The following is a 19891-nucleotide window of genomic DNA, read 5'->3' on the forward strand; positions in this document are numbered from 1 at the left end:
TTCAAAAGTCCTGGTGCTCGCATTTATTTCTGGATTTATTTCAGGATTTCCGGCGATGCGCATTCAGTGGGAGGAGACGTTCCCGTCGATGACGAGGTGCCTACGGTGACTTCGTAAATTTCAAGATGATATGCCGGCTCAGTTTTTCGGAGGTGCTCATAGGGATAGGGTATGTGTGCGCGTTCATAGGGGTGAGCGTATGCGCGTGTATATGAGCGCTTGCGTCTGTACTGTGTTAAAAAAAAAAAGAAAGAGATCCTAAAAAAAATAGAGAAAAAAAAGAGCGAGACGCGAATTACAACCCCAGGAGTCCGATCGCGCGAAGGCCAGCCCAATCCCACGCCGATCGTTCGGGTCAGACCGCACCAGTTCGCTCGCACCCGCACGCACGAAGGCAGCCCTTTCTCCCTCGTTCCTCCTGTGGCCTTGCCTGCATACGACGTACCACCCCCACCGCCCCGCGAGCAACCCACCGGTCCCTGATCTCCGGCGAGGCCACTGCCTCCGGCAACCCAATACCGCAATACAAATCTTCGGTGGCCTCCTCCGGAGCCCATCCTATTGCCAGGACCCACCACCTGTCTCTTCCAGGCTCATCCGTTGCAAACCCTAACCCTAGCTCCCGGTGCGGGCTGCGTAGGTGCGTCCCCTGCTACATCGAATGCCCGCCTCGGTACCCTTCTGCCTTGCGCCGTCGCCTAGGGTCGCAATTGAGGTGTTGAGTAGGCCCCGTGCTGCGGGGGGGACAACGTGTGGTGACATGTTCGAGTGGCGTTACTGTGCTGTTGCTCTTGAATTGCGCTTCATCATTTGTGTTACGCGCGGAGGAATGCCCGTGCTAGTCTTCTCTATGTATTCGGCAGTGTGTATGCAGTAGTCGTTGGCATGGGTGGGCTTGAATTGCGCCGTGGTTTGAGATGTTGGCACGGTGTGTCCCTCCAAGTGTGTGAGATGACGTGGAATATAGATGAAAATGTGATATTTGTTTTGACCGGTTATGTAGGGCATGCACTGTGTATGAACGGATACTGGTTAGGATAGCCATCTGTTCTTATGTGTGCTTTGTTCGAATGCAAAAGGTTGTAATGTCGTTGCGCATGCTCGTTCCATTGGGCAGAGGACGACGCATGTCATATTTGGTTGGGCAATTATTGTGCTTATAAAAACCCTTAATTTGATTTCTAGTATGGATTGATTTTATTCTGGTTTACATGATCTATTATTTGTTCACAGATCTGTTTATTATTGTTTTCTGTAGTTATCGTGTTGTTTATGACGGTCTATCGGTTTACAGGCCAGGTTTTTATTGTGTCTTGCGAATTTATGAGGAGGTCATACTCGTTTGATGGCTCGGAGTTCTGAGAAAATGCGCTTGTAGTGATGTACGGGCAAAGCCTGCTTCTGTGGTCAAGTGGATACTGAGCCGTGCTCTATGGGAGGAATTGTTGAATGTGGTCTGAGCACTGACACAAAAACTTCCCCTCGCCGTGTGGCCATAGAGAAAGCTCAGGAGGAGCTGAGGTACATCTACCACCATGTTATTCTTCACTTTACGTTTTTGATGGATACCTGATACCTTTCTGTACACAAACTTCAGGCAGGAATATGATGTCCGTGAAGAACGGAGGAGGGAGCTTGAGTTTTTAGTTAAGGTACGTGCGAACTACATCATCATATGGTGTTGTACATTTTCATTTTCCCCTGGTTTATTCACCTATCATGCAGGGAGGCAATCCCTTGGATTTCAAACTTGGACATGTAGTGTCGCTGAGTGTACAGTCCACTTCTGTCACAGATCAGATAGCCGAACAAAATGTGATGAGGTGATAATTAGTCCCTGATCTGTCATGTGATAACACTTACATTGTTATTGGTTGATTTAAGCCTTTAGTTCTTTCTTGCATTGCAGTGAAGCAAAAGGTAGTTTCACATTTGCTGCATCACCTCATGGAGATTCGTTTGATAGTAGTGGCAGACCAGGAAGTTCATGTCGTGAAGCCAACACAGCTGATAATCTTATGCTTTTAGATGGAGATACCAGCAAAATAGGTGGGGAGAAACTTGTGAAACGCGGCACTAAAAGAAGTGACACACCTCAACCTGAGATGTCCTTTTGCAATGATGGCCAGAATAACACAAAAGAAGCTGAAGATTCTGGTCTGTTCCGCCTTGGGGCAAAGAGCCAAGCGTATGCTCGACGCAGGTCAAAGTCAAGCAGGGAGAATGTAAATACTGTGCCTATTAGGTCTCCACCAGTTCCTCCTTTAAGTTCTCACCGGGAAGATGCAAAAGCTGTAGTACAAGAAGCCAAAAATGATGATCATGGCGCCTCATCCAGTGCGGCTCCAATACCGAGAAGTTCAAATGGTAATGATATGTTGAATAATGCGCCAAATAATCAAATGGCAGCGAAGATGGGCAGTGTTCAAGCAATTCATGAAGGCAAGCAAGAAGAAAAACAGGAAATAACGAACAACCAACATGTTACTCTAGCTCCCGAAATCTCATCAAACAGCGTGTTTGATAATTCACAGCGTGCTGGAGGTGGCCAGATGCCTAGTGCAGCTGCTTTTGCCGAATCTCCGCATGCTATTACAAAAGAAGCTTCTTCAAGGACAGCTTCTTTTCCATCTACACACAACGAAATCTTTAGAGAAGCACACACTCCTGAAAAGGCAGATATCAGCTGCTCTGACAAAAGAATGGTTTATGCTCATGCAGTTGATATCGAAAATGAGGCTTCTGTTCTGCAGCCAGCCATAGAAACTGCTAGATCTAATGAAAATGAAGTGGATCTAACTTGTACAGATGCCACCAAGACTACTGATGAGTATTCAGGTAAAAATGCTAATTTTGTATCAGTGAAGGTTGGTGAAAATTCTGATGAAGGCTTGAGTAACACAGTACTTGGTGATAACAACGACAAAAGAGATGACCAACTGGAAGGCCGTAGCAGCCCCACTGCTGTGGTTGACAGATGTACTCCTATACATCCAGAAGTCTGCACTGCTGTGAAAGATGAAATTGAAGTTTGTAACAACGTGGCTGACACGCAAAAGGATACAGGACGTCCTGCTACTTCTGACCACAACAAAGTGACTAAGGAGGCAGGTTCTGATTTGGATAGAAACAACAACTGTTCCAGTGCTTTGAGTGGTTCTGATAAGTTGGCTTCTGTTGATGTGCCCCCTGCTTCGCTCACAGAGGATGTGCCTAATCCTGTGCTATCAACTAAATATTCTACATGTAACTTTGACAACGATGTTACAAAATGTAGCCGAAATGCTGCAACAGTTACGAAAAAGGAATGTGAAGATCCTATTATGATAAAGAAGGAATACGAAGATTCTACCCTTAGAAGGGCTCGGTTTATAGAGGTACGGTCATATAATGCTCCCCTTTTATGCCAGTATTCTTGTTACTGAAAAGGGAGTCATTACTTGACAGCTGAACGTTAAGAGAGCTGGTGAACAAGCTCTTTGCAATATTTCTTTGGAGAAGAAGCGGAAAAGTCACTGGGAATTTGTTCTGGAGGAGATGGCTTGGATGGCAAATGATTTCATGCAGGTACTTCCTCAACTGATCTTATTTTCTTCATTGCACTCATATGACTTATAAGATTTCTTATGTTGTTGTTTAACATTGTTGTTACATACATGTAACCTAACTATGTCCTATATAATAGGAGCGTCTGTGGAGAAGTACAGCTGCAGCCCAGATGTGCAACTGGATTGCTTCCAGTGGCCGAGCAGCATTTGAAGAAGCTAGTGTTCGCAGAAAGCAGAAATCTGCTGCTAGAATTCTGGCCAAGGGCATAATCAATTTTTGGCGTTCAGCTGAGACTTTACGAGCTACTAGTGGTGAGATTCCTAAAGCGTCACAAATAGAGAAATCAAAGGGGATTGAAGAAATGAAGCCTGCTGGAACCAAAGCAGAAAAAGAACTGGTATTAAAAATCAATAAAACATTAATCATTTATTTATATTCTTTTTCCATATTCGTTGATTCTGATGAGTATTACATGTAACGGCTAGGGTGGTTTTGGCTTTCTTGTAGCCTCAGAATGAAATAGCTACAAATGTTGCTTCATGTCATTTTTTTGAAGTGCATAAACTTTGTTGTAGACTTATTAGGCTTGATATGTTTGCAAGTTGTAACTGCAAGGTTGATGTGATTTATGGAATTTGAACAGGGTGACGAATCCTTTGAACAAGAGAAGCCTAGGTGGTTTCACCACTCTTATATTCAGAGTTACGCTCTTCGGTTTCTTGAGTTCAACTGTAATGTGTCTGAGTGTCTTTCATTAGCTGAAGCACCATCAACTCCAGACAGGCTAAATGATTTTGGCATTTTAAAAGTGCCAGATGAACTTTCAGAAGTAATCTATCTGGCTCTATGGTTTTGACAATTTCCTTGTTTCTTTACGTCCTTTTGCATTCCATCTCATTCTATATGATTTACTTAATAAAGCCTGGTACCATTTTTGTTAGTATGAGAAGAACATGCACAAAGAACTTGCCTAAATATTGGTTAATGATACATTTCCTATCTTTCAGACAAATCTCTTTTATGAGGTAGCCCCTGGTGCAATGCACGCATACAGAGAGTCTGTGGGGTGTATATCTGTTTATAATAAGGTAAGATGATACTTTCGGTACACCAAAGCAGCAATTATGCCCTTTTTCCATCTTGGGGGAGTTCTGTTAAAATGTAATTGGGGCTTTAACTATTTAGTGTTTTGTTGCTCAAACAAAATCTACTCGGTGTTTGTCCTGGCAAATATTTCAGTTGCTTCAGTCGTGGAGTGTACAAAAGTCTTGCACATCTAAATTTAGTGTTCTGATGCTTTCAAGAGATTAATTGGTGTTATGGGCTCAATGGACATTTGATATTACCAGTTGTAATTTCAATGTTAAATCACTAACAAGAACATTTATGCTATAAATTGAGGAATTACACATATAAGTCTCCATGTTCACTACTTGCATCATTCTATTTATATATTCCAAAGTTAACTTCTTTTGTATCCATGTACTTGTACTGTCAAATTAACTATTTCTGTATTACAGAAATTTGTTAACACTGAACACAAGGAGGATTATGAGCCATCTACATGCGATTATGTTCCAGGTTTATATACCACTCCTTCTCAATACCTGTAACGTGATGCAATCTTCTTATCAATGTTTCATTTTTTTGTTTAGATGTACATAGGGAAAATGCATATGAAGATGATGAAGCCGAGGCATACACTTATTTATTGCCTGAAACATATGATGGTGGTTTGGCATCGAAATCGAGTCACAAGAAGAAACAACAGCAGAGGATGAATGGCAGAAGGCCGTATGATAATGGTGTTGACCTGCCTTATGATCCATGCTCGGAGAGCAAGCCAGGAAACCATCCATTTTTATCGAATAGTAAAAGACCTCCGGATTTCCTTTCCATTCCTATTAAACGCATACGGACAGCTGCTAGACAGCGAGTTGCAAGCCCATTCTCTGCTGGTGTTGCCGGAACCCCTCAGTTCACAAGTAAAACAGATGCCTCTAGTGGAGACACAAACTCCTGTCAAGATGATCAAAGTTCATTACAAGGCGGTTTTGTCCCCAGGAAGAATGCAGAAATTGAATCCACTGTTGACTTTGACAGACAATTAATATATGATGGCAGTGAGGTGTCTACTAAGTCTAAAAAGAAGAAAAAGCCTAAGCACCCCGGGTACAAGGCACCACAAAGTGTGACCGAGTCCTATACCTTGATGTCTGGAAAGGTCAGATTCTCAATGCCAATTCTCTTCATTGTTCTGTGAACTGTGGTTGGTAGAGAAAGTTTATTCTGCTTATGTTTCAGGCCATTGCCCATGATCCTAGGCCTCAGGTTGATTTGATTGCTCAATATGAGCAGGTATTATGTTTAGCTGTATGTGATTAAGCAGCCAACATTCTTACGGTCAATCCATTAGGTTGTGTTTGGTCAATCTTTCTGTAAAGTCAAACTGAATACTGATACTCCAGCAAGGATTACAATTCTTCCAAATAGTCCCGTAGTCATTTTGAAGCGGCTACACATACATGTTCTAGCAACAAACTAGTGAACATCATGCTAAAATGATGTTTGAAGGCACACAAGTGAACTATAGCATAACATAATTGATTAACTTCAGTCATCCTTTGAGTTATGGGAGTGTATTCTAGTTTGAGATTAAGAGAGTACTGTAGGGTGTAGTGAACCCTATGCAGCACTGCGAGCCTCCAAAGTTCAGTACCACCAAACATTTCTGAATAGAACTACAGTAAGCATGTAGTTTCTCTAATTTCTGGATACTGTCTCTTTCCTGTACCAGAAGGATTATTTGAAGAAAAGACAGGAGGCTAATCAGTTTGATTCAAATGGGAATATTGGTAACTTTTTTTGTCTCTGCTTCAGACATCATATTTTTATTGGCATATAGCATGAGAATTATTGGTTCTTATTTGAGGGGGCACGAGAATAACTTCTGACATGTTAGATGCTGATCTATTAACAGTGGTAAATGGTCAGCATGCTTCTAAGAAGACTAAACTGTTACATCAAGCACCAGATATTTCATTAGAGGCTCTTACACCAGTTGGCCCACTGGCATCTCCGGCAGCATCACAAATGAGTAACATGGTAAATCCGACGAAGATTATAAAGATCATCACTAATCGGGATCGTGGAAGAAAAAGTAAAGCACTGAAGGTTTGACATTTTGGTCGTATATATGTCTTGCACCTTTATCTGCATATAGCCATAGACACTATTTTACTCTGCTGCGCCTTTTCCTTTACAAATGAAAACCATTTTTCTTTGCACATGCATTACTTTTCTTTGTTAGCAATTAAAACTATTTGAGTTTGAATTCATTATTTGCTGAAACCAAATTGATGTTAATAGTTTATGTACTTCTGGAAGGGGAGCCTTGGCGCAGTGGTAAAGCTGCTGCCTTGTGACCATGAGGTCACGGGTTCAAGTCCTGGAAACAGCCTCTTACAGAAATGTAGGGAAAGGCTGCGTACAATAGACCCAAAGTGGTCGGACCCTTCCCCGGACCCTGCAAAAGCGGGAGCTACATGCACCGGGCTGCCCCCTTTTTTTTAGTTTATGTACTTCTGATTGTAGTACTATCAAGTACTCCCTCCGTCCCATGATGTAAGATGCTTTTGCAAGCTATGCTAGTTTGTAAAAAAACGTCTTACATTATGGGACAGAGGGAGTAGATAACTAAGTTCATCCTATGCTTGGCTTTCTCTTTTGTTTCTGGTCTTTTGGTTCTCTTTTGTAACTGAATGGACTACCCAATTACCAAGGAAGCTTTTCCTCCTCATTGGTTGCTGAACTGTAGTATGCGCTTCCTTATGTCACAACTAGGGCTGGGAACTTTGAGTTCAAGAAAAGCAGCCATCCCAAGAAGCTTTTCCTTCTCATTGGTTGCTGAACTGTAATGCGCTTCCTTATGTCACAACTAGGGCTGGGAACTAACTGAGTTCAAGAAAAGACAGCCAGGCTTGTTACGAGCTTGCCTCATTTTACATTCTGGGCTTCTGGCTTGTATGAAGTTCTCCAGCGTGAATAGAGGGATGATTGTTAACCTTTTGTGCTGCTTGAATTGGCTCAGTAGTATGTTTAGGATTTTTACCTTTAAATTTAGCATATTCATCATTTGTGATCCCAGCCTGAGCAAAAAGGTCAGTTGAGATCAAAATTAGCACAAATTTGATCATGCTCAATTAAACTAGAGATGAGCTCAGTCTGACCTGACCCTTGTTGGATTGTGCCAATTTTTTTATTTCTAACGTTTTCTGTTTCAGCTAAGATTATTGTTTAGCATGCAAGCACAGCCATCTCTGGCATTTTTGCTTACCAACTACTTTCTGAAATATTGATCTGTTGGTCAGATTGCCGCTGTCGACTCCACATTGAGCCAAAACTTAGCCGATCCTTAGCCTCATGTTTTTCCAGCCTAACTGTTTTAGTTGAGCCAAGCTATTTATTTATCATGCCAACACCTCAGCTCTGGCATTTTGCTCATCAACTACTTACTGAAATGTTGATCTCTTGTTCAGATGACTGCTGGCCACTCCGGTCCTGGAAGTCCATGGTCAAATTTCGAGGATCAGGTCATTCTATGTCTGAAATTACTTGATCTTGCAACATTTTGCGGAAAACTGCTAACATCTTAAAAAAAACCAGGCTCTTGTGGTGCTTGTACATGATATGGGTCAAAACTGGGAATTAGTGAGCGACGCACTGAATAGCATTGTCCAACTGAAGGTAATTATGTTATTTAGGCAATATCTAACCCATGTTGTTTCCATTTTCCTTTTCTAGCGTTTACTTATGATTGATTGACGTTAATTCTTTTTAGAAATGCTGAATATTACTACTCCCTCCGTCCGGAAATACTTGTCAGAGGAATGGATGTATCTAGACATATTTTAGTTCTAGATGCATTCATTTTTATGCATTTCTTCGACAAGTATTTCCGGACGGAGGGAGTACTTTCTTCCTTGTATGTGTATGAAATTTTTCACCATATTCTGGTGGCTTTAAAACATTGGTCATCAATTTCTTACTTAATGCCTTAATGGTGGACTCTTCCATCCCGACATTTGCAGTGTATATATAGAAGGCCTGATGAGTGTAAGGACCGTCACAAGCTTCTGACGGATAGAAGTTCTGGTGATGGCGCTGACAGCGCAGATGACTCAGGCTCATCTCAACACTATCAATCCACATTACCTGGCATTCCGAAGGTATGCTCTCTCATTTATGTTATACCTATCCTCCGTTCCAAATTAGTGTCGCTGGTTTTGGAACGGAGGGAGTAGCTTTTTTACAGAAATGATATTAACTGCTAGATCCTTGATCTAGTGGCTATAGGATTTCTGTAAATCTGCTCAGCTTTTATTGATCGCTATAAATTTCACGAATAAGGTCACCTTTTCTTGTCCAATAAGGTGCACGGAGATGCCCACAAAATGTCATTTCTTCAACAATTAACACTATGAATCCCTCGTGTGAATATCAGGGCAGCGCCAGACAGCTGTTTCAGCGCCTTCAAGGACCGTTTGAGGAAGAGACTCTTAAGACACATTTTGAGAAAATAATATTCCTTGGGCAGAAATTGCATCCATGTCGCAGAAAGGTTAGTATTATCTTCCTTTGAAAACCTCACACTGACTTGATTTTGCGTGAGGCGTAGCTGCCATTTTCCTTCCTCGTAGTAGCCATGTTTCCTTTTCCTGGTAGTTTTGCTATGCTGTTTTATGCCTTCCTTACTGTCTGCAAGGACAATCACCTGCTGCTGTTGGATATGCAGAGAATGCTGATCCTCATTTTAGGTTTGTGAAGATTGGCTATCCTCTCCCCATTTACGTTTGATGTATCATATATACCCCTAGACGCTCTGTGGAGTTGAGCCAAAATGGCCCCATACTTTCACGAGTCTGGGGCTTTGCCACCCAGGCTCACACGAGCCAGGTTTCTCTTTCAAAATGGGCATCACTCACGTAGATGCTCGAGACTTTTAGTATTATGCACATTTATAAGATCCCTTGCCTGTGTAAAATGAACAAAATTTTGGGGAAAAAGTTGCCATTACAGAACTTATCCTTTTTCCGGTTCAGCCACAAGTGCAATAGTTGCTCAAAAATTTTCCTCTGTGATTAGCCGGTCCCAAGCCCGGGTAAAGGAGGAGGGTTGTGATAGGCTTGGCGAGCCAACGTAAAAACTCAGCCACTCTTATGGAGATGAAACCCAAAAGATTTTCGTTGGGGCGTAACCCTCTCAGCGACGCGCTACATCGGAACACGGGTGTGGTGGAAAATGGGCAAGGGCCGGGCCGTTACCCCCAAGGTGGCGCGCCGTATCTTGATCCGGATACGGTGGCAAGTGAGCGAGGATCGGGTCGTCGCATCCTTAGTGGCGCGCTACATCGGCGCCCGGATGTAGTGGAAAATGAGCAAGGGTCTTCCATTTGACTCGACGAGTGCGAAGGGTAAGGAAGCTAGCCGAGCCTAGGAGGATTCGCTTAGGTAGCTGGAATGTAGGGTCTCTGATAGGGAAGCTTCGGGAGCTAGTTGATGCAGCGGTGAGGAGAGGTGTTGATATCCTTTGCGTCCAAGAAACCAAATGGAGAGGACAAAAGGCGAAGGAGGTGGAGGGATACCGGCTTCAAGCTGTGGTACACGGGGACGGCTGCAAACAGAAATGGCGTAGGCATCTTGATCAACAAGAGCCTCAAGTATGGAGTGGTAGACGTTAAGAGACGTGGGGACCGGATTATCTTGGTCAAGCTGGTAGTTGAGGACTTGGTTCTCAATGTTATCAGCGCGTATGCCCCGCAAGTAGGCCACAATGAGAACACCAAGAGGGAGTTCTGGGAAGGCCTGGAAGACATGGTTAGGAGTGTACCAATTGGTGAGAAGCTCTTCATAGGAGGAGACCTCAATGGCCACGTGGGTACATCTAACTCAGGTTTTGAAGGGGCGCATCGGGGCTTTGGCTGTGGCATCAGGAATCAAGAAAGAGAAGATGTCTTAAGCTTTGCTCTAGCCTTCAACATGATTGTAGCTAACACCCTCTTTAGAAAGAGAGAATCACATCTGGTGACTTTTAGTAGTGGCCAACACTCTAGCCAGATTGATTTCATCCTCTCCAGAAGAGAAGATAGGCGTGCGTGCCTAGACTGTAAGGTGATACCTGGAGAGAGTGTTGTACCCCAGCATAAGCTGGTGGTTGCTGACTTCGGCTTTCGGATTCGTGTCCAGTGGGAGGATAAGCGTGCCAAAGTCGCTAGAACGAAGTGGGGGAAGCTCAAGGGGGAGGTAGCTCAGGCGTTCAAGGAGAGGGTCATTAAGGAGGGCCCTTGGGAGGAAGGAGGGGATGCGGACAATGTGTGGATGAAGATGGCGACTTGCATTCGTAAGGTGGCCTCGGAGGAGTTTGGAGTGTCCAGGGGAAGGAGAAGCGAAGATAAGGATACCTGGTGGTGGAATGATGATGTCCAGAAGGCGATTAAAGAGAAGAAAGATTGCTTCAGACGCCTATACCTGGATAGGAGTCCAGACAACATAGAGAAGTACAAGATGGCGAAGAAGGCCGCAAAGCGAGCTGTCAGTGAAGCAAGGGGTCGGGCATATGAGGACCTCTACCAACGGTTAGGCACGAAGGAAGGTGAAAGGGACATCTATAAGATGGCCAAGATCCGAGAGAGGAAGACGAGGGATATTGGCCAAGTCAAATGCATCAAGGACGGAGCAGGCCAACTCTTGGTGAAGGACGAGGAGATTAAGCATAGATGGCGGGAGTACTTCGACAAGCTGTTCAATGGGGAGAATGAGAGTTCTACCATTGAACTGGACGACTCCTTTGATGAGACCAGCATGCATTTTGTGCGGCGAATCCAGGAGTCTGAGGTCAAGGAGGCTTTAAAAAGGATGAAAGGAGGCAAGGCGATGGGCCCTGATTGTATCCCCATTGAGGTGTGGAAAGGTCTCGGGGACATAGCGATAGTATGGCTAACCAAGCTTTTCAACGTCATTTTTCGGGCAAACAAGATGCCAGAAGAATGGAGACGAAGTATATTAGTACCAATCTTCAAGAACAAGGGGATGTTCAGAGTTGTACTAATTACCGTGGAATTAAGCTGATGAGCCATACAATGAAGCTATGGGAGAGAGTCATTGAGCACCGCTTAAGAAGAATGACAAGCGTGACCAAAAATCAGTTCGGTTTCATGCCTGGGAGGTCGACCATGCAAGCCATTTTCTTGGTACGACAACTTATGGAGAGATATAGGGAGCAAAAGAAGGACTTGCATATGGTGTTTATTGACTTGGAGAAGGCCTATGATAAGATACCGCGGAATGTCATGTGGTGGGCCTTGGAGAAACACAAAGTCCCAGCAAAGTACATTACCCTCATCAAGGACATGTACGATAATGTTGTGACAAGTGTTCGAACAAGTGATGTCAACAATGATGACTTCCCGATTAAGATAGGACTGCATCAGGGGTCAGCTTTGAGCCCTTATCTTTTTTGCATTGGTGATGGATGAGGTCACAAGGGATATACAAGGAGATATCCCATGGTGTATGCTCTTTGCGGATGATGTGGTGCTAGTTGACGATAGTCGGACGGGGGTAAATAGGAAGTTAGAGTTATGGAGACAAACCTTGGAATCGAAAGGGTTTAGGCTTAGTAGAACTAAAACCGAGTACATGATGTGCGGTTTCAGGACTTCTAGGTGTGAGGAGGAGGAGGTTAACCTTGATGGCTAGGTGGTACCTCAGAAGGACACCTTTCGGTATTTGGGGTCAATGCTGCAGGAGGATGGGGGTATTGATGAAGATGTGAACCATCGAATCAAAGCCGGATGGATGAAGTGGCGCCAAGCTTCTGGCATTCTTTGTGACAAGAGAGTGCCACAAAAGCTAAAAGGCAAGTTCTACAGGACGGCGGTTCGACCCGCAATGTTGTATGGCGCTGAGTGTTGGCCGACTAAAAGGCGACATGTTCAACAGTTAGGTGTGGCGGAGATGCGTATGTTGAGATGGATGTGTGGTCACACGAGGAAGGATCGAGTCCAGAATGATGATATACGAGATAAGAGTTGGGGTAGCACCAATTGAAGAGAAGCTTGTCCAACATCGTCTGAGATGGTTTGGGCATATTCAGCGCAGGCCTCCAGAAGCTCCAGTGCATAGCGGACGGCTAAAGCGTGTGGAGAATGTCAAGAGAGAGCGGGGTAGACCGAATTTGACATGGGAGGAGTCCGTTAAGAGAGACCTGAAGGATTGGAGTATCACCAAAGAGCTAGCTATGGACAGGGGTGCGTGGAAGCTTGCTATCCATGTGCCAGAGCCATGAGTTGGTTGCGAGATCTTATGGGTTTCACCTCTAGCCTACCCCAACTTGTTTGGGACTAAAAGCTTTGTTGTTGTTGTTGTTGTATTTGTTTTCTGATTCTGACTGAAACAAGGATTATTTCTGGGCAGGACTAGGTTTGCCGAGTCTCACTTTATAGTTTTCTGTACTTAAACTGGCCACCAAATTTGTGTGGAATCTGGTGACCACTGGATCCTGATCTTAAGCAAACTACATAGTTTACTCACCTTTTTCCCTGATCATTTTTGGAAGAACATCAAGTATAAATATAAATTGACGATATTGCGCCGTTTCTTGATTAGGTTTCGCTAGGTTGAAGCAATGTATTTTCACTTGAAATCACATAACAGTTGTTTGCAAGTCACACCCCGATACGCCATAGGGGTATGACAATTTGGGTACAGTGATCATGATATGATATTTCCTCCAAACAGGAGACATGTGCATGCTTTTCAATGTAAATGTAATTCCTGATTTAACCTTGCTACTTGGGTTGGTCTGATAATCTTACTGATGTTTCCTTCCAATTTGCTGTAATTTTTGTGTGTTTTGTTTATCGTTCTCATTGAGTATTATCAATATTTGCTTGCTGACATGATTCTCTTCTCTGTCTGTCCTTTATGTGTGTATTCATTTTTGGTCATTAAGGGGGAAATGCAGGAGCTTAAGCCAATAAATCCACTTCATACTTCTCATGTTCTTGCACTTTCTCAAGTGTGCACAAGCAACTTCTCTGGTGGCGTTTTGACGTATGTGCATACACTTCAAACTAACCTTTTTAGATGTTAATTGGCCCCCCCTATATTATTCAGTGTATTCTTATCTAATCCAGCTACTGCTGGTCATTTTGTGTTCTATGCTTCTTTCTAATTCAAAACATTTATAGGCCACTTGATCTTTGTGACACAATAACTTCAATTCCGGATGCACTTCCCGTTGGTTACCCGGGATCACATACAAATGTGTTAACGCTTCCGTACCATCACGGTGCAATTAGTCCTGCTCTTCCAACTTCAAATGTGAACCCAAGGTTACCAGGTTCTCCTGGTATGGTACTAGGAAGCAGTTTGCCGTCACCTTCAACATTGAATGCCCCGTCTAGGTAAATGACCCTGTTGTCCTCTCTAGCTGATACTGAATAAATTTGTCTTTTAATGTTTGTTTCTGCATGTATGCTCAAAGGTATGGTGTGCCTAGACCTACCTCTTTACAGGGCGACGAACAACAAAGAATTCAGTATACTCATATGGTTAATGGCAGAAATCTTCAGCAACCTGGAGTTTCTGTTCCTGGTGTGTTGCCTGCTGGAGTTGATCGTGGTGTTCGAATGATGCCTGGTGCTAATGGTATGGGAATGATGACTGGACTTGCTCGATGTGCACCTGTTGCAAGGCCGGGTTTTCCAAGGATTGGTTCCCCAGGAATGCGAAATATGGTTTCATCTGGAAACATGCTATCCAGCAATGGTCAAGGCATGCAAAACTCGGTAAATCTTCAACCTGGTGCTGTACCTGGCCCTGGAAATATGATGTTGAGGCCACGTGATCCGATGCAGATGCTTCGGGTACGCATCCCCTTTCATATTGTATTATGATATGTAAATTCAGTGTATCTTCTTTTTGCACTGACCGGTTTGGTAGAAGCACTTTAGTAGAAAGTGCTATGCATGCCATCTGTCTTTCCTTCTTGCTAAAATGATGTACTGGTTAACTGATGATCCTTAACAATTGTCTGGTGATACACGTCATCTCTGACAGTGCCAATATAAACAAAACAGTGTTTTTCCAACATTTACTGCCAAGACTGGTTGGTTTACCATATAGGCCAATACTTGTCCCAGACTCCCCGCAGCAAATGTTTGCTGGTTGTTTTCTGAGCAGGCCGTATTACCTTTCCATCTGGAGAGAAGCCCACAGACTTCATGGGTATTGACACTTGCTCTTTTAAGTGATGCTAAAACCACTTTCACTCTGCTCCCTCCTTGCCCTGCTATATGTCTAAGAATGACAAACCAGCTTTTAAGTTATGCTAAAACCACTTTCACCCTGCTCCTTTCTTGGCCTCCTATATGTCTAAGAATGACAAACCAGCTACTGTTGTGATCGCTGGTCAACAATGAGATAACTACCATGCCGCCGATATCCAGACAGCATGGCAGCGAGGGATTGGGTAGACATAGATTGGGACTAGAGAATAATTTTGGGTGAGATCATATATTGATTATTCTTGCTTGATTTCCAAACCTTACATGACCTGCACATTTATAATACCTCCCAACTTGACACCTAGGGTGTTGTACTCTAACTAGGAACCCACTAATATGAGTCTCTGAATCCATACTTACCTAATCCTTGCTGTTCAGAATTAAGCATTCCTAATTCTGTCTCAACTCATCTTTCTCAGTTCTAGTCGGATCCTTCCTGAACTCTGCCCTAGCCAACTCCTTGAATCTCATTGGGCATCTCTTTCTGTACATAACTCACATACAAGTTGCACACCTTGCCGGCCGGCCGGCCACAATACATCTGATGCTGCTTTGAGTCCACGTACTAATGTCCACAACGCACCCCCTCCTGGACAAGCAGCTTGTCCCCAAGCTGCAGGCTAGCGACCATGGTTTCGTTTCTCCCAGAAGTCCATGCCTTGGCACAATTGCTGCTACTGCTGCAAAATCACACGTCACATCTGTACACAATGCTGTTGCCGCTGCCGGAGCTAATGCTGTAGGCCTTGCTCATAGCAACATCGTGGTCACTCCTGGTTCTTTTGGGCATGTTGCTGCTGCTCCTGTTGTGTCGATCTCTATCATTCTTGTGCCTGGCTGCACTGCCGCAGCTCCTCTGACGGTGCTTCTGGCTTTCTTCTCGCGCTTGCTCTTTGTGTATCGAGCTTTGTTGCTACGTCTGCCAGAGTTGCTATAGTTGGCTGCTCTGCTGTCGTTTGTATCATAGTTTTTTAAAACCAGACTGGACTGCTGGTCTGACCGGAAAAAAACAGAACCAGCGACCCTGTCGGTTTTTTAAGCTGCATGGACCGTCCCCGCCTACCGTGGTGGAGATAGCTAGACGGCCTGGCTCTGAGGGACTGGGTACACATAGGTTGACACCCAAGGTATTGTACTCTTAACTAGGAACCCACTAATACGAGTATCTGAATCCATACTTACCTAATCCTTGCTGTTCTGAATTAAACATTCCCAATCCTGTCTCCAGCTCATCTTTCCAAGTTCAAGTCGGTCGCTTCCTGAACTCACATATCAATTGTACGCCTTGCCAGCTGTCTGTCTGTAATACATCTGATGCTGATTTAAGGCAATGTACTAATGTCCACAACAGCTACATATTATTGTTCAATTTTCATCGACTACTATGAATGAACTAAAAGACTGTATTCTGGTATATTAAAAGTGATTCCTGGATGTGCGTTTCAAGATGGTGCGTTAGAAGTTGTGAAGGATATCACAGCTAGAGAGTAAGATACTATTGGTTCATTACAATGTGATCCATTTAGCAACTTGCATCTCTTATTCTTTTGGTATGACCCAGTTAGTGATGTTTGCTTGACCTGGCGTACTTGTGGTATCAAATTTAACTTAATAAAAAAAAACTAAGATTAAATATAGGAGTAACTCCTTTTCTTTTGGGGTACGGCATTGCTGATGCTACACCTCTGTTTCTTGTAGCCTGGCCAGAATTTGGAAGAGCACAGACAAATGATGGTGCAGGAGTTTCAGATGCAAGTTCCACAGGGGAATAGCCAGGCTATCCATTTCAGTGGCACATCATTTCCCCATGCCGGAACACCTTCACCTGTTCAGTCATTTCCTGTTCAGCAGTCCCAACCACGTCAGATGCCACAACAGGCGCACATGTTTGGAAATACACAGCACTCTCATATCCGAGGGGCAAACCAGTCAAGCCCACAGCATCAGGCTTATGCACGGTTAGCTAAAGAGAGACACATTCAACAATCCATGATGTCCCAACAACAGCACCCACTTTCTGCAGCTAGTGCAGTGCCAACTGTGCAGAATGGTTCACAAACGCAGCCACAATCTGCTGTCAATGCTGTCCCATCTTCACAATCACAGCATAAGAAGCAGCACCCGACGCAACATCCACAAGATAGCTCGGTTCTTCCCAATCAGCCTGCCAATAGTACATCACATAAGCAGAAGAAGCAACAGGCTCAGCAGCAGTTAAGACAAAACCAACAGCAACGACATCAAGGTAGCCAGCAAGCTAAGCTAATGAAGAGCTTAGGCCGAGGGAATATGACGCAGCAGAATCCTTCAGTTGATGGTACTCAACTCAGCGGCATTCCCGCAACCTCAAAAAACCAAATCTCGGATACAAATATGATGCAGCAGGCCCCAGCGTATTTTACTGGTAATAAGGGATTGATTCCATCAGTGCCTCAGCCTGGGAATCAACCAAAAATGTATGCTTCTCATACACCTCAGTCACCAATACAATCATCAGATATTGGTAATCAAGGTTCAATACAGGGTTCTCCCGGCCAGACCTTGTTAGCTTCCCAACAAGCTCCAGTTCATTCATCATCGCAATTGGCTACACAACAGCAGCAACAACAGCGGCACATGAATCCATCACATAATAATATCCAAAGATTGATGATGCAACCAAACCGCCATATGAACAGCGATGTTAGGATCGAGTTGCCTGTTGATCAAGTCAATCAGTTAATTTCGTCTACATCAGTTGCAAGGAGTACAGACTCAGGTAGCCCAGGTGTTTCATCTATACAACATCGGAAACAGGATTCATCTCAAGATCCAACTGCTGTTACCTCGACCTCGCAGCTAGCTAGCACGCCTCAAGATAGCTTTGTTGGAAATGAAGCTTTCTTGTCAGCACCTAACCAAGGCATGCTGCAAAGGCAAATGTCAGGGGGTGTTCCTATACATGGAAATGTTATTGGTACCCAGCGGCAGCAACAGCAGGCTCGGCTGCAACTTCAGACTCAGCAGCAGCAGCAGCAGCAGCAGCAGAGACCTGATGTTCAAGGCAGTTTATATGCTCATCCTTCAAATTCGGGAGAAGGATGATGATATCTTCTGCAGAACATTGCTTTCTGTTGTAAAGTTACTGTACAGGTATCCCTCTTACCTTAAGTTATTCGTCGGTGTTTGTGTGACTGCGATGCAAGATATTTTTGTCAAATCCTTAGCATGTTTGATTCCTTCAATGCAAGCACATGTCATCAAGATGTTTTTTGTGAACTGCACAATAAGTTTTATCAACCATTATGGAACTGATAACACTCGCACTTTATTTCTCTTCTAGCTATTATTTTTCTTCTACTGGAATTTGGGGAATTGACACGTAATAGGTCTAGGAAAGTACACCAAACCAGCTGGGCTCAGTTCTTTTGGGTGATTCTCCCAGAGTCTTGAGAATTGGACCTCTCCCAACTTCTCTCAGAATTTTGAACCCATATTCTTTTGACAATCCTAGCTAGTTAGGATGAAAACAGCTAGGATTGTCAAAAAAAATACAGGTTCATGTTTCTGGGAGAACGTGAGTGAAGGTTCGATTCTCAAGATTCTGGGAGAATCGGCCAAAAGAACTGGACCTAAACAGTTACGTTTGGTGCTGCATTACGTCAATTATTATGCAGTTTGCCTAATATAGCTAGTTAGCTGTAAGTTGTGCTTTTGACCTACACCTTTGAAAAATAATCCAGTAACAGAATTTGCTCACAAATTTGAAGGAATATGCACATATAACTTGACTGTTTTTTTTTAATCTGGGTAGCAAGGCCAAGTTAATTATGTTAGTGGACTTGAATCTTGAATATAAACATGCTAATGCTGTTGCAGTGACATCTTCAAGTTAACTGAGTATTTTCATCTCAAGCTTATCTCAGTAAGCGATTGTCAGTATTTACTTCAATTTTCCAATTTCGTGCCTTGTTGCTAGGTCTTACGTACCGTGGAAGCTGCTCAGATGATAGCGCACCGCATCCCCTAACTCTGAAGCTAATTGTAGTTACCTCAATGTCAGGTAGATAATTGTTTCTGTTCCATTTTGGCACCACCTTACAAGCAGCTTGGTTCTAGATTGCTGGAGATAGCTCTTGTAACGGCGAATCCTTTTGTTGTTGAATTCTAACTCTAATTTGGGCCCAGCTGTATATTTGTCTACGGGGTCCATGTTGGTAGAAACAGTCTTCTTTTGTATAAGCCTGTGCATTTAGCTCACAAGTTGGTGAATGCAAGTCTTCCTTCGGCGTGGACGTCTTCATCCCCATATCCAGTAGTTCTAACTCGCAAGCCCTTCTTGCAACATGGTCAGCTGTCGATAACTTGGTTCTCTTTGAGAATCCATTCATTGGGAAGCCTTGCAAGTTTGATGTGGCAGGCTTGGTTTCTTTTGTGCCGGTGAAGTATGTTCTACTTTCCTTGTGAGTAGTTGGGATGGCCTTTTGTAGCAAAGTTAAGATGATTAATTAATAAGAAGAAAGGCGTGCACACGAAAGGTGTACACGTATTATTGCATTTGAAAGAAACAGCTGTTTGCGTATTGGTGACCGGCGGTGTTGATTTATCTTTTCTAACACTAGATGCCCGTTGCACCGATGACACAAGAAGCCAATTAGAACAATGTATTATGTGGGTATTCTAGGGCAAGTGAGAGAAAGCAAGATAAGATTGGTGTTTATTGTATTTTTCCAACTTTCTGTTTTATAGAGCTCATTTAAAAAAAGACCATGATAAGTGTCACACGTGTGACTCAGAAGAAATTCCGCCCATAAGTGTAGGCTGAAGTAGGTCGGGTAAACCGCCTTTCTAGCCACCCGTTGTGACACGTTAGCCTTTTTGTTTTTTCTACAGTTGCATGTAAATAGGGATAAGAACAGATGATGCCTTTTTGTTCTTTCCACACTTGCGTGTGATGTTAGTCGAAATCTTTTGGGGTTTTTAAATTTTAAAATGTTTTTATCTCTTAAATGAAAA

General features: G+C 43.5%; 1 protein-coding gene across 2 annotated transcripts; it reads left to right on the top strand.

Moving 5' to 3' along the window:
• Positions 1–352: 352 nt before the first annotated feature.
• On the top strand, positions 353–19178 carry LOC119276147 (chromatin modification-related protein EAF1 B-like). Of its 2 annotated transcripts, none has more exons than XM_037557140.1 (22): positions 353–640; positions 1295–1521; positions 1598–1652; positions 1726–1823; positions 1910–3377; positions 3448–3567; positions 3686–3946; positions 4193–4378; positions 4557–4637; positions 5070–5130; positions 5205–5773; positions 6347–6404; positions 6530–6723; positions 8088–8141; positions 8215–8295; positions 8640–8777; positions 9053–9169; positions 13561–13661; positions 13799–14014; positions 14110–14476; positions 16595–18028; positions 18855–19178. In XM_037557140.1, exons 2-21 carry the CDS (start codon positions 1433–1435, stop codon positions 17978–17980), a joined length of 5700 nt encoding a protein of 1899 aa, XP_037413037.1. In that variant the 5' UTR covers positions 353–640; positions 1295–1432; the 3' UTR covers positions 17981–18028; positions 18855–19178. The 2 variants fall into 2 exon arrangements, with proteins under 2 accessions (XP_037413037.1, XP_037413036.1); XM_037557139.1 differs by having other exon boundaries at positions 354–640; positions 14095–14476.
• Positions 19179–19891: the final 713 nt, after the last annotated feature.

The sequence above is a fragment of the Triticum dicoccoides genome, chromosome 3B, assembly GCF_002162155.2.
Source record: "Triticum dicoccoides isolate Atlit2015 ecotype Zavitan chromosome 3B, WEW_v2.0, whole genome shotgun sequence".
NCBI classification, from domain to species: Eukaryota; Viridiplantae; Streptophyta; class Magnoliopsida; order Poales; family Poaceae; genus Triticum; species Triticum dicoccoides.